Source organism: Lathamus discolor, chromosome 6 (genome assembly GCF_037157495.1).
Source record: "Lathamus discolor isolate bLatDis1 chromosome 6, bLatDis1.hap1, whole genome shotgun sequence".
NCBI lineage: Eukaryota > Metazoa > Chordata > Aves > Psittaciformes > Psittacidae > Lathamus > Lathamus discolor.
This window is the reverse complement of record NC_088889.1, coordinates 32,303,931-32,319,656: the sequence shown is the minus strand read 5'-3', so window position 1 is coordinate 32,319,656 and position 15,726 is coordinate 32,303,931. Positions and strand designations below refer to the sequence as shown.

Sequence of the window (15,726 nt, the reverse complement as noted above, 5' to 3'; positions counted from 1 at the left end):
TGAGTGCAGAGGCCATGGCAGAGACTGAAACTTAAGGGAGAAACAGCTACAGAACCACAAAAGCTCATCAACAAAGCTGAAAGACTCTCTGATGTAAGATATTCCTGGTTCTATACCCTGAAGTCTAAACTGATGTAAAGCCTATTGTTAATGCATGATGATCATCTGCACTGGCCTGTTTCTTTAAAGACTTTTTCTTGCCTACGCACAGCACAGTAATTACTGGCACAACAGACTAAGAAAAATATTTCTGCATATTAAAATGTTCTCTGGAATCCAGCATATCTTTAAATAAGATTTTTCTGCCATAGTATTTTCCCTTACAAACTCCCCCAGTCTGGACTATCAAAAATAAAATGAAAGCCAAGCAAAACACTGTGGACCAAAGCCTGTCTTCTGACTTCTACACAAACCTTTTACTTGACTTCAAGGGCAGAATTTGATCCTGTGAGTTTTCAGAGGAGCTTATGCACCCTCGAATATTCGCACTGATTAAAATAGAATCCATTTTTATTCATTGCTAAAACATTTTATTATTAGCAGCTCAGGACAACACCCAATGCTAAAAAGAATGTCATGACATAATTCTTAAAATACGTTAAGCTGTTAACACTGCTTTGAGGTTCACTTATTTTAGTGACTTATTCATGCCCCAGCCCCTCCAAAGAAAATCAAATAGAAATAAAAAGAGCATATAATTTCTGCACAGTTACTTTCTATCTAGCTGCTTTCTGTCACTACAGACAGGAATAGTAAGCATTTTTTCTATGAAAGTTTAAGAGTCATCAAGAACATAAAAGTACCAAAAGGCCAACACAAGTTTGGTGGGCATAGAGTGATTTCATCTATGAAATAAAACAGATTTCCTAAGCTAAGCACAGGAGTTTCATCAGGTATGAACACCACAAAACTACGTTACTGTAGGTGGCTATATCACATCTTTCAGCATGATATGAGAGTCAGAGAGGCTAAAGTAAAATCTTACTGCGGACTTCAACTGCCTAAAAGCAAGGTATAGAGAAGACAGAGACAGACTCTTCTTGAAGTGCTTACTGCAAGTATGAGAAGCACTGGGCACAAGGTGCAAGGTGGGAAATTCCAATTAGATCAGGAAAAAATTTCACAAGACTAGCCAAACACTGGAACAGGTAGTCCAAGAAGGTGCCAAATCTCTATCTTAGGAGGCACTCAAATTCACCCAGGCAATCCCTGAGCCACCTGATCCAAGGCAGCCTCTCTGAGCAGAAGGTGGGATCATACAACCCTCAGAGGTCCCTTACAACTCAAAATATTATGTGATTCTATGTCATTATAGAATCAGTGCTGATAAAGAGAAACAACTGGATCAGAAATTCTTGGATGTGAATTAAATAACACCTTTTCTAAAAACTGTTATCTTCTACAAACCCATTAAAAACTGAACTTTGAATCTCGGAATTTTCATCAGTTTCCACATCCATTGAGCAGTTTGCTGTTCCTCATCTGCTCTGTAATTTGAAATTGAACCAATGAGATAGTCCTCCTTTTCTGTACCAACTGCCTCAAATTAGTTAGCTACAACTAAGTGCTGCTTTTTGGTTTGTTTTCCTCAATGTGGATCAGTGTCATCCCTAATATAATTCCATTTTAACTCTAATCTAAACATAATCAGTTCAGTATGTATCAGTTATTCTTATTAGCGGTATAAAATAAAACGTTTTAATATAGGATCTCAAAGTCTATTTTGGTCACTGTTTACACTATCCAGAAATGACATAAAAATGACAAAGGTATACACCAGATATAAAATATATGTAAACTTCTCACTTGAATTTTACAGCACCTATTATGATCCTCAAACTCAACTGTGCCTTCTTTTTTTTTTTTTGCAAGTATTATATAAAGAAAAAGTTACGTTCTCTAGGATTTTGAGAAAACCCTACTGTGTTGTGGATCTTAAAAAAAAAAAAAAAAGGAGAAAGAAAAAAGAAAAAAGGAAAAAAGAAAAAAAAAGAAAAAGAAAAAAAATAAAAAGAAAAAAATAAAAAAAGATCATTCTCTATAAAACTTCAGACTAAAGGAAAAAAAAACCCTAACTGCTTTTTGTGGATGGAAGTGGGGAGTACACACAAACTTTACCACACATTCCCCGAGGCATAGCAATGATTAAAGTTTACTTCAAACTTACGTATTTCCCAGCTAATTTCCATATCCTATATTACTAATCTTACAGAGCATCTCTCAGGTTATAAACAAACTAGTAAACAGAATTGTTTTCAAATTGTTAATAAAGTGCTTTTTAATTAATGCAATCTGCCACCTGCCTCAAGGGTGCAGTGACCTGAGGAATCACCATCCTAAAATGTGAGGCAAGAAATAAAATAAAAAAAAAAACCCAATAACAGGGTTTACAGAATAATACAATTAAAATACATTTTCAGTCTTTTCCTCTTTCACACTGATACATACAAATAAAACAAGCCATAAGGCTCTCCTATATGGAGTGCTAGAAACACTTTTTCATTACCAAAGGATAAGCACTGCAGTTGGACTTACAAAATCCCAGTTAGCCCAAGGGCTCCACTGTGTCTAGCTTTATTATATGCTTAGATACAAAACAGCTCCTGCCATCAGGATATCACAGTTTAAATAAACTGCATGCAGAAGAACTGGGTCAGTAATTCCGTACCGTGCACAACTGCCAGATGCCAAGTGAAAGCTTTACCCTACACCCACTGTTAAGAACTACAGAAGAAAAGAAGCCTTGAAAATTCTCCAGAAACTCCACTCTTATCACAGCAGACAACCTCCTCCACAAATCTTCCCAGTCTCTAGGGGAGAAAGGATTTGGAGAATCCTGGACTGGCCAGTGTACAAGATTCAAGACTTCCTGAAAGTGGTGAAAAAAAAAACATAAGCCTTGCCAGGTACCAGTCACTGAGTGGAAAGTTGCACTCCTCTACATACTACAAAAAACGATTCTTCTTCCAGAAAAAGGAGGACTGCTGGCTAGCCCCACAAAACCCTCTCCCTTTTCCCCATCTTGAAGCTACTCACTTTAGGGTACTTTTGCTTACGCTGTTTTTATTGTTTGAGTACTGACAAGATCTTCAACTGTAGCTGCCACAGGATAAGCTATATGAATACAGAGAGAAGTCTGTCTTAAGTCTTAGTTCTTTCATAATGTAAACTTTTTTTCCCAACACACATGCACAATTATTTTGTCCTAACTACTCCAATATAGGTTTCCTAAATGCTATTTAAATGAAACAGTTGCCAACTTACATCAAAACAGCACGGATAAGAAATAATCAAAATCAATACTTTGCCAAATAATCTGACACATTCTAATGTATCCAAATCAAAACATTGCACAAATCACAATACACTGTTTTACACCCGGCAAATGTATTGAATAAATGGTCTTTGGACAGGCAAGGCAGATTCTATTCATCTGTACACTGACAAAGGTAAGGTAGCTAATTTACAAGCTGAAGAGCAATACCTTCACAGTGCACAGAAAACCTCTTGCAGAAACAACCCAGTTACCAGCATGACCAAGACATGTAGAAACACAGTTTTTCTGAAAAACATGTTACTTTTTCCCCACCACTGCCCAAGGCTCCAAGAAGGATCGATTCGAATATCTGCTTTTGACTCATGCCTTACCCAGCACTGACATTAAAAGGAGTACCATGTTCCCATTCATCAGAAGCTTAAATTCTCATTGCTTTACAACAGGAAAAAGCAAAATTTCAAAATGGTCAAAAATACTAAACAATAAACTGGTATCTTTGCTTCAGAAGAAAACCTCTTCTGCCAAAGTTAGTACAGAACTGCACAGAAATATACAGACATTGTGACAATGAAAAAATAGAAGTATGTGGTACATTCAAATTTTGACCAAACTTTAAAAAAATAAAAAAAAAAAAAGTCAAAGAAATGGGGGGGCAAGGTGTCCTAGTTGCCACCAGTGCTTTCATGAAAAAACCTTTATTTTGTGCTGCTCAGTGCAGTACAACCGCATGTAAATCCTACGCCTGCTTGTATAGCATTTTTCCTTCAGAAAAAGGAAGAACTACAATAATTGTACTGAGGTGATTACTGATTTTTTGGCTGACTGCTTTGTCTTTCAATTTTTCTTGGTTCATAAATAATAATTACAGCACACTTATAATTAATGCATGTTTTAAATGGAGTCAAGTTTGCTTTTTAATAAAGTATTTTTATCTTTCAAATTAATTAGATTGCACACTGAAGGTCTGTATTTTTATATACTTTAATCCACGACAATTTCTCCTTTTCTAATTTGAAGGAAAATTTAGTTCAGAGAGCATAGCAGCTCAAGTATGAGCACTGCTTCTCCTCTTCTTTCGCCAAAGATTAGCTAAAATATTGTCAGACTTTGACAAAGGGCATATAGTTATGTTAGTGATCCTTCTGTCATGACTTGGCCCAACATTTATTTGCCAGTCAGTATACTTACTGATACATATACACATAAGAGTATTTATGGTTGCACTTGGTCTTATTTTTAAAACTCTTCACATATGCAAAACACACATTAAAGAAACCACGACACTGAATTAAAGGCATTTTTTGTGTTTTCTCCAAACAGCAGCTGGTATTTTAGAAGTTTTACAGCATAGTTCAAGCATTGCTGAAGCACTGTTTCAGAACTTCAAAGTTATTCAGGCTCCAGATAACCTTGATTCCTTCTTCCCTATTCATGTCCAAAACAAACACAGGAACTTGCATATGCACAATACATACTCTTCACAGAAGTTCCCTAGCAGTAGCTCTTGTACTCAAGCCCAAATCTCTACACGGTAGAGGCAGTTAAGTTAGAGACTGCTTGTACACATTTTCAGTATTTGCCCCTTCTTTCTGGTTTAGAAGTGTTATTAGAAAACAAATAAAAGAAGATCCAGCAAGAGAAGTAGATCACCTGTAACATCTCCTGCCAAACATCCTATAGCTGTATTAACATTGAAAAAAAAAGTAATAAAAATCTGTATGTTCAAGTATTTCATTTGTATACTTATGCCCTAGATGCAAGATGAGCAGTGTTGCACATACTTTTTAAGGTAGTTAAGGATCAGAGCTCTCAGCAGTTTTTCAAAACTTGTAATTCCAGAATGGTTTTCCGCAACAGATAGAGATTTCTGCATAAATCAAGTTTGGTTATAGTTCTCTCACAGGATAAAAGACAGGCTGTGCTACACAGGGTAAGTAACTTATGTTCCCTCTTCCCTTTTGCTTCTTTCCCCAGTTCCTCAGTTTAAGAGAGCTAGATTGCATACCCGCTGATGATGAGTCACATTCTGGGAATACCAGATGCTGTTCTTAGTTTAATGCATTTATTTCACTTTTCTGTAAAGTTTACCATTCAGTAAAAAACTAAAATTGGCAACATACTTAGGACTTCCTAAACCCTAATAATGTGTCCATAACAGTATAGTTCTTTTAAACTGAGAAAAATCAAAAGAAAACTAGTGCTTGGCCACACAACTCTTTATAAGACTACTCATTTACACAGTGATCTGTTAAAGCAATTACATTAAAGATATCACAGCATTAAAAACAAGCCATTCAATTCACTGTCCAAGTTCAGTAGTTGCAGACTACATCAGACAGAAAGTGATATTCACATTTTTTTAGCATTCAATGTGTAAAAAGGTAGAGATACCCGTCAAACCTCATGCAGTAAACTGCTCTGGAGGCACATGGAAACTGCATGTCATAACTGTGTAGCCCATATACAGTAATCTGAAACTGGTGCCTTGGCGTTCATAACTGCGTTAAGTCTCAGTATTCAAATAAGCAGTCACACTTTCATGTCTAACACTTTGAATTCACACTTATAAGGGTGCTTAGTGCATTAACAGTATGGAACACCTTAAAGAAAGTACCTAGTATTTTACAGTGTCAAGGTCTAATGTTGTTTCTGCAGACTGAAGCAAAGTGCTGAACAGATTTTTCTTTCCAAAATCTTTCTACTAAGCAGGCAGTCAGGAATGATCCATCATCTGCCTGGTAAATCTGACTATTTAAAGGCAGAACAACATTTTTTGAATTCAAGCTCTGGAAAGTAATTTATATTCCTGTTTTCCATTCCCTTTTATTGCAACACATTTTCCTGCCAAAATAATCCATGCAAGAATGCATGACTGAAGGTATCTGCTCAGAGTTCAATAGTGTACTGTCAACTCCCTCGGTCTGATGTATGACTCTTAACTGAGAGAACTGCCATCTTTATTTCTTTTTTTTTTTTTTTAACAGATTTTTAGGAGTAGCTCCAAAGAAAAAAGATAATGAAGAATAGCTGAAAATACTTGCATCTCCGATGCTCTGTGACTAGTTCAATGAAAGCTAGCAGTCATCATTCAGGAAGACAAAGCCTTTGTGTTTTACAAACCAAATATAGCTAAAATTCTTTACCTTCTGTTGACTTTGCAGTGACATCTGAAAGTTACCAGGTAACATTGACAAACTCCATTCACACAACAGTAACTGAATGCTAGATCTATGGTATCTGATGTGTTCTAAACAAACACTAAGGCTATGACAGTAGTTAGATTCTCCCTTTGCTAGAAGGAGCAAGATGAAATAAAGAAGTCATACCATTGTACAACATTGCAGTTTTTCCAAAATAACTATACACTAAAATACTTGGAGAATCCACAAGAATGCATACTGGGACTGAAAACAAACACTTATAGATTAATAGATTCAAATCTATTTCATTTATTATTTTCCAAACAGGAAAAAAATAAATCTGAAAACTGACTATATATAGCACTTTCTACTAAGAAATCCTACAGTAACCATGCTGTTTGCAGTAATAAATACTTGCAGGAGTGAGTCCTAAATTTACTTGTGCAACATTTGAGCAAGGTTTCAAGCACCTGAAACTTGCAGGTTCTTGACAATGTCAAGAAATGTCAATGCCAGTGTCAAGAACTGTCAACGTCAACGTCAAGCAGTTGCCTGACAATGAAAAAATAACATTTCAAAAAAACATAGTTATTAGGCAGTAAGTATTCTCATGACGACTCTATTTTGGTTACCCAAGTCTAGGGTTTCCATCCTGTACGCACTACTACATAGCAGACCACATAACACAACAAAAAGCATCTTTTTCAGCAACACTAAGCTTTTATTACAAGTTTTCCTCCTCCAGACCACCAAAAGTGCACATGCTGTCACAGTTTAATGACTACAAAATGAACTAAACTTTTTGAGACTCTAGTGGGAAATGTCAGTTTACACAGGATCGAGAGCATTGAAGTACTGCAATCAAATGCACCTGTGCTTAACAGAACTATAAAACAATGACATTGGTTGGTATGTTGGTAATCTATGTAGATTCCTATAAGCAACATTTTGCAACACAACATTTTAGAAGTAATTCGCTCAATACAGATGCATAAAGAATCACTAAATGTGTGGGAGAAGAGTAAATTTCACTTGCAAAAGGATCCTTCAAAATATCAAGTAAGGAATTTGGGGGGGGGGGGGAAGGTTACACAGATTCATACAGATTCAATTGGTGGAAACCATATTTCCTCATGAGGCCAGCATTCAATCTAAATGACCATATGCTTGCTCCAAGGCAGTTTCTGCAAACATGTTTGTGGTATTTGAACAAGTAATACAAACAGTTGATCACTGGTACGCTTATCACATTTTGTGCTTTAGGTTCTTTTCACAGCTCTAATCCGTCACGAAAGGAAAAAAAAGAAATACATGCACACATCACTCTTTCATTTCCTTAGCTAAAAGTTGTCTCAAGTCTTGCAGTAATTCTTAACCATGTTGCTTAGGCAGAATATTCCTTTTCGTTGCTTTGTGGGGGTTTTTTGAACAGCATTTCAGCATTGTTGGATTTAAAAAAGTCACTTTGTTTATCACTCTAAGCTTCAATTCACTGCCACTTCTCACATGTCCTCCCCTTGCTCATTCCCTAGCTCTGTAATGTAAGTTTTGCAACTGTTTTGGAGCAATCCAAGTCCTCATCAAGACCAGAAGCTGAAGAAACTAGGGGAACACAGGGTAACTGATGTTAAATCCATTGCCCCAAAGGGTAAGGATTCACCACATACGTCATCTAGCACCAGAGACAAAAATCACACCTTCGCTCAACAGTGTGCTTACCTCCCGCAGTTCCAGTCTCTGAGCCACTGCTTCTAGACTTTCCTGGCCTGTGCTTTCCACCGATAGCGTGAACTCCACAAACTCACTGTTGAGCAGCTGGATGCGAGCCACTAAGCAACTTTTGCTGGATACTGTGTAACGTCGAGTTCGTTTCAATTTTAACCCAAAAGGCAGAGGCATCTTCTTTCTCCCCCACCAATGGTTACTGATAAAAAGCTACTACCACCAGGACCTTGAGAGGGACAAGCAGCTATCTCCTCTCAAAAGGCAAGGAGCTGTAAAGTCTCCAGAGATCAACCAGCAGCAGCAGTATCCATTAAAGACAAGCAAGTTTTCCACCAAGAGACAAGTAGAAGGGGCATCCACTAGAGTCCTAGTAAGGGGCAAAAGAGAAAGAGAGTAAACACAAGAATCAGAAACAACAGTTTGACTGAAAGGCGAATGGTAACATGGGAAAATTAACATGTATATTTTTTCTAAATCTAAATAATCAGTCTACTTCTCCCAAATGCAGAGCTGTTTGCATTCAAATAATGAAGTAAGCACCAGAGTTTCTGGTTTTTCCACAAACGACACCAGTCTTTGGCAACTTGATTCTTTTTTTTTTAAACTCGCAGATGAATAATGAGCCTTAATCAAATGTGGCTTCAATGTCTTAAAATATGTATTTCTAAACTGATTCAGCATTTAAATGAAATACATCTACAAAGACCATGTTGCCTAAGGTATTTCTAATACTGAACAAAGCCACTTTCTGTAACTGCAGATCTGGAAATATGGGTTGTTTTCCAGAGCGGACCGGCATGCAGCCTCAGCCGCTGCGCCTTGGATTAAACACCAACCCAAGCCCCATAAGTGATTAAGGAAAAAACAGGAAGGCAGGAAGAGAGGCACTAAAGCTTACACCTCACGTATTTCCTACCAATTAAAACCCAATTCCTCTCATTTTCCCTGCATTACAGCTAGCTTCACTATTATTTCTCATGTTAAACTGCTGTATGATGTTTCAGGTTACGCTTTGCCTTGCAAAGAGAGTATGTAAATTCTGAGAACTATTTATTTCCCAATTTTTCCTTGAAAAACATGCTTATTCCCAGCTGAAAGGCAGCCACCCATTTCCCCACCTTTGGCAAACACCTCCACACCTCCTCTCCTGTCAACTCCTTAATAGGCAAGCTTCTCCCTGCTTCTCTTTCAGGTGTTTTCTTACGGCGTTTTCAGCAGCGAACGCGAAATAAATACATTCACTAAATACAGGGAGGGTCTGCGGAAGTCCGTGTGGCGAGAGCGGTCTCTACAGCGAGGCCGGGTACTGATGCGAAAGCGCTTCACACACTTGAGGTAAAGCCGCCATCGCATGAGGTGAGGAGAAGCAATCGGGGGAGCCTCCCCGTTACGCCGCTAGCTGCAGGTCGGTCCTTGCAGCCGGTCCCCGGCCCTCGCTGAGCGCACACCGCAGGCCGCGCCCCGCGCTGGGGAAAGCGGCCCTTCTTCCCGTCGCTGGGCTGCCGCGGGCGCGGGGAGCTCCGCACGGGGACCTCTAGCGGCAGCGCCGCACCGCCCGCACGCTAGAAGGCAGCAAGGAACCACCCACGGGTTTGTTGTGATTTGTCTTCGTGTGTTTTCAAGGCCGGTATGCATTAGTACCACCTTTAAAAAGGCGTAATTTGATTCCTGAAGGCTCTTAGAACTATCAGACAAAAATAACATGAGTGGGGGAATCAGAAGAAGTAGCTTTCCTAGCATACCTGTTTTTAAACTCAAAGGTACACCTATAAACAGGTAGAGAGCCCCGTGCTACTTACACATTTATATACACAGAAATTTAACGTTACTGAACACAGCTGCAAACTCTTTAGATCGAAAGCCCTCATCAGACTCCCTAATCCCTCATAACCAGCACAGCAAAGACAAAATGAGGTGGAAAGACACTTAAGGCCTGAAGTGGAGAGAAAGAGAGGGCAGAGTGGTTTTCCTCAATGGCATCTTTACTACCCTACTCCAAAGAATGACCATAGCATATTTCTTGAAGACGTTTACAATAATCTGGAAGCAGATTATTCGAGTCCTTCAGAATCCCCATTCTCAACAGATGCCACCTAAAATCCCAATTGAATTAAAAAAAACCTGACCCAAACACCAACTATTTTACTTTTGGGTGCAGCTGCAGAATAAATAACAACTGGTAGCAACAGGTTTCCCTGAAAAATTAAGGGATACAAAGGGAACCCTCATTTTATTACTCGCTCTGCACTTTGATCCTCCAAATCCTGCTCCCCTGGAGCAGCATTGCAGCGAATGCTCTAACAGACAGAAGCTTTTTGTTTACTGCCCACTGCCAGCAGAAACTCACACTGGTTTTATTCCTGACAGCATAACTTTTGGCTGACTGACCTCAGCTCCCGTCCACAAGGCCTATTTTCCAATACATTCTTTGCACAGTTACACACTTTCTTCAATGCTACACCAATGAAAAGAAACAGCTCACTTGTCTTTTTGAAAGCGGCAGTCAGAAGTGCAGTCTATTTTGATCTCAGTTTTTATGTAGTTCCACTGAATATGAAAGACTTTCAAACTTTTATGCCCCCATCAGGGCCTTAGAAGTGTATCCTTAGGGCATGGGAAAACAAAAAAATAGTTAAAACATTACTAACCAGATGCTGACCTGACAGTGAAGTTTCCAAACCCTCTAATGCTGACATGAGGCAATCTCAGACTTTCAGTTATTTGGCTATGTGGACAGGTCGCAATGGAAGCATAACCAGTAAGTTTAGAGCAGAATTTCCAGAATGTGCCAGAAGCACTCTTCAGGTTCTGATCTGTTTGCATTTATTGCTCTACTGAACATTTATCCTGAATTATTTCATTTTAACTCAGTACACGTCTGACAATCTTCATTACTTCTGAAACACATTCATAACACAAGAAACTTAACCTAGCTTCCATTCCATGTCACAAAAGACCAACTTAAAAACAGAAATTCCTGACATAAAATATTGTAGGACAAGGGCAAATTCGATGAGTAACACTGAGGAATCATTCAGCAACTTGTACTGTGAACCACGTGTACTTCTTGCAAACACAGCTGTGCTGGTTTTTATTCAGCAGCTGTGCAGTCTGCAGTGCTAGCTGCCTTCTGCATTACTGGAAATTCAGACACACCTGCATTGTTATAAAGCTACTGCAAAAAAAAACAACTACATACTGCCAGGAGTTACAAAGCCAATTGATGACCTCTACGTTTTTTTAGCATGCGTTTATTTAGCAAGCCTGGAATTTTCATGTGCCACCTTAAAAATGTCTTTAGTGCCCAAACTTCATACATTCAACACAAACATGTAGTTTCAAAAAAGTTACGTTAGAATTTCAGCAACATGGCTGTGACTGACGCATGGCTACTGAGCGCTGTGGTTACCTCTCCCCTTTACTTACACCTCCAACTCCCCCCTCAGCAATTAGCATTTTACTTTCCAAAGGTTTTTTAAACAGCCTGCATGAATGGCAGCATGCAAAATAAAACTGCAATATGTAATAATGAAAAAGGGTTCCTATTATTTCAAATGCTTAAAGTACATATATTTATTTCAGAAATATTTGGGGAGCCAAAAATAATCAGAATACTCCACCCTCCACTTGTTTTACCAGTTAATCTTTGACATGACTCTTGGGCTGAAGGAGTAGCAATTAAGCACTTAACCTCAAACCTTCCCTACCTCCAGCAGCACAATTCTACAGCCTTTACTTTTTAAAAGTTAATGCTTGAAACTCTTCAGTCTTAGGGTAGAGAGCAGGGAAGATCACTTTCTATTTTTTTTACTGTGCCTGCTGTTTTCCCCTTACCTTGTGCAGTGATCCAAAGACACCAAGTCTCCTTTCACATACGTATAGCCGTAAAAAACACACAGCGCTCCAAGACTTTTTCTCCCGGAGCCATCTCATCTGTATTCCTCGGGAACTGACTTACTGTGCTCCTCTTGGCCAAAACAGCTGCTATCTCGGCTAACCCACCTTCTTCTCAGATAACTCATAGTCAAAACATTCCTCACTTCCTGTCTCAAAAAACTTGCTCTGAGTATCATTCCACTGGGTAAAGAGCTGGGGGTGGAAGAAAATACTACAACGAAATAAACCTGTGCCAGACAGCTCTTCGGGCAGCCTCCTTCATGTGACGCTGTGCTGCATGACCGCAAACGGCGTTCTTGGGGGTATTTTCAAATCGCCCGTCCCTGTGTGCCTCTGTGTGTGTGCATTTAATTTCTTTTCCTGGAGGCGTTCCCCTCGCTCTATCCATGCGGAAGGATACGCTGAAAGAATTAAAGCAAAGGCCCGTATGCTTGTAGCCCATTACCTCAGAGAATTGGAATGCCTGGCAGGGAGAATGTCAGCAATGAACAGCTGCTTCTCTGGCTACAGGGGCATTACAGAAATAGGGGTTACGACAAATAGCAGGCAATCCTTGCTTTTTTAAATCGTATGATCATTTATTTTAAGCCTTTCAAATTAAGGCAAATCTCTTACCAAAATTCTGTTGGTTTTATTTTCACCCCACTTGGAAATCTTTTCAAGGTTTAGTCTGTGTGTGCCATAGCAAATGACCTATGCACATACATTTATGTCTGCAGCTGAAAAAAATAAGTCCTTGCAAAGTTTAAGCTGTTGGTAATATACACAGGTAGAAAATGCAGACTAAAGACTGATCTTTCAGCCCTTGTGTGGACTTAAAAGTCCCAGAGGTGTCGGTAGAAATTATACACTTAATAACAACTGTCTTAGCAAGGATTGCATGCATATCAATTAAGTAATATTTATAATGTTTAACCATCATGTAAGGACTGCAGTCCAGTGCCACAAACATGGGAGACCTCTATGTGCATGTGTTTGCACAAGTGTGTAATCAGCAGTTGTATGCAGTTTGGAATTTTACAGCTCACCACATTTTGTGAGCCAGGCAACAGTATATACAAACTTGAAACGGGTCAGGGATGAGGAAGAAGGTAAAAAGCGACTATGTGAATGCTGACTCATAATTGTAAAACATAGAAAGTGTTTTGGCAATGTAAAGCACACAAACATGCTACTGTCTGAGCAGGTCTAACCTGCAGACCTACTATGCAAATAGCATGTTACTCAGGAGGGCACTGACCTCAGCTGAAGTATGTAGGTAATTTTGTACTACAATGAATTCTTTTAGACAAAAGTGGTCTTTCCTTAGATCAGGGGAATCTCTCTTCCTCCCTTCCCACCCCCCACCACCCCCCATCTACGCATCAGCCGTAGTTATGATGAGCAGTCCATAAGCCAAAATAATAACTAATTCAGGGAATTTTATATTGAGTAAAATAAACTATGAACTAACCTAAAACCCTTCTCTCATGGTATCTGCTACAGGCCAGAACTACAGTTACTTGCCAGAGAAAACTCCAGTACCATAAATGACAAATCCAAGCCATGAAAATTCAGAGTAAAAGAGGCAGCCCCTCCTATTTCTAAACAATTCATACTGGAAACAAGGTCTCAGTTCTCTTATCTGTCACATTTCCTACTCTAAACTAAAATCACACCCATTTCCTGCCTGATTCCATGCCTACAAGTAGCATTGCTTGGAGTTTTCTTACTTTCCATAGTTAGTCCTTGCTGCATTTTCTTTCCTTGCATTTCCATTGAAAACAACACCTCATCTTAAAAGAGACATTGTTAATGTGCTCCTCCACTGCCTACATTTTTTCCCTTTGAAGCTCACCAAACCTCTATCCCCAAATTACATTTTTCCTCTTCTGCTTCCTATTATCCCAGTTAGTATCCTGAATTTGTAGGTTTCTGCATTTTTTCCATTTTGCCCTACCTAATTACCTCATCATCTCTCTACAACCTGCTTTGCTCCAGCTATCAACTGTAATAAAAAGGACAAAGAGATGAAGATGTCCATTAACATGTGGTGAACTCTGATAAAGACAGAATAAAAAAGACAGTGACAGCCTCAGGGCACTCCTCTGTGCTTCTGCTTCTCCCCTTTAGCCCCTGATCAACACTCATAATATGCATGGATAGAAAAACCTGTGTCTTTTGCTGTACTTTTTACTGTCTTGTTGAAGATTACAGGAGGAAAAATTATCATCTGACAGCTGAATGTTGCAGCCCTTGCTCTGGAAGTACAAAGAAAAGTTTCTGCCTGTTGGGTTGAATACTGCCTGCCCACAGCAGAACAGGCATAAACCTATTTTGATTCTTGCTGATGTCTTCCCTTCTGGGGCCAGTTTTCATTCTGTTTTTTTGCACCCTGGTCCAAGTAGGTGATTGCAGTTGAGTGTATCAGCCAACAGGGTGAAGGCTGACACAAGTTTCCGTCTTGTTCTGATTCTGGGAACTCTCTCCAGGATAAGATCTTTGCACTGACCAATAGTTAGATGGAAGGCTGGCAGTGAGCCAAACTGGAAGCAGAATCAGCCACCCTCCAGGCAGAAAAGCGGTCTGCATGTATATACTCTTCAGACTAGCGTGGAGTTACCCATTTGTGGTAAACACACAGGCAGGATAATCTAGAAACTATGAGTTAAAGGGGTATTCCCAGGGTGCTGAAACAATGCAGTAGTCATGTAAAATTACCTCCATTTACTCACTAGCCATGAAAAATTGACATCATGCACTGAAAAGTCAGACTACCTCTGATTCTACAAGTGACTCTTAAAGCTGTCCTCTGAACAAATTCATTCTGTTCATCACTTCCATGCTTTGGCTCTGTGTCTGAAGCAGTTTTTCATCATTCCATTTCTTATTTGTGAAAAAAAAAGAAAAAAAGAGATAGCTGGGTCTTTATGCATCATTATGTATTAATGGGGAGAATACATGGTGCTAGAAAAATAAGCATATGATATGTCTATTACATGCTTGAAGCCTGAAATTGCCTATCTGCAAGATTCATTTTTACTTGTAAGGCACTATAAAATGTTTTGTTTGTTGACTGTTTTTTTTAATAGAAATTTAAATCTTTAATTTTTGTACTGCAGAAAAAGCATTAATATTAAAAGTGACTTTACAGTTAATCTTGTAGTATTCATACTTAGGGTAAGCCATGTGGCAGGACTATAAACCAGTTTTATAAAAACCAGGAATGAAGAGGCAACTCTAAAAAAGCTTAATATTACACTCGAATGATAAAGAGTAGACCCTCTGATACACAACTACTTAGCAATACGCTAGAACAGACAAGTATTTTCTTTACCCTCTGGCCAGACTGCACAGCGATTCCTGGCTGCCCACTGCTTGACAAGCGGTGAGCGCGGTGATAGACGGCCCAGGGCGGCCTCCCAGTTGGGGCTGCGCGTCCCCCTAATCGGCTGCGGGGGTACACCGAACGGCAGCCGCCCACGCGAGCCGGGCAGGCCGAAGCCTACCGGGCATAGGCAGCATTAGGTTAGAGGGGCAGAGGTCGGTGCGGGCCTCGAGCACCGGGCAGCTGGCTAGGGCGGCAGCTGGGGAAGGGGCAAGGAGGGACGAGGGGAGCCGCAGGGAGTGCTGAGGGGCGTTCTGAGTGAGCTCGGGGACCTTGCGCCTCCACCTTGGTGCCTGCTGGCCTGGGGGCGCCCCTCGCCC

The 15,726-nt window shown here is 39.7% G+C and overlaps 1 protein-coding gene across 1 annotated transcript in view; it reads right to left on the bottom strand.

Moving 5' to 3' along the window:
* The window catches only part of PTPN21 (protein tyrosine phosphatase non-receptor type 21), a 48,560-nt gene extending 36,153 nt beyond the window's left edge, over positions 1 to 12,407 (bottom strand). Inside the window, exons 1-2 of the mRNA XM_065685880.1 lie at positions 11,977 to 12,407; positions 8,137 to 8,509 (exon numbers count right to left, since the gene is read on the bottom strand). Coding sequence (XP_065541952.1) covers positions 8,137 to 8,316 — 180 coding nt within the window. The 5' untranslated portion in view covers positions 8,317 to 8,509; positions 11,977 to 12,407. The remainder of the gene's footprint in view (positions 1 to 8,136; positions 8,510 to 11,976) is intronic.
* Positions 12,408 to 15,726: the final 3,319 nt, after the last annotated feature.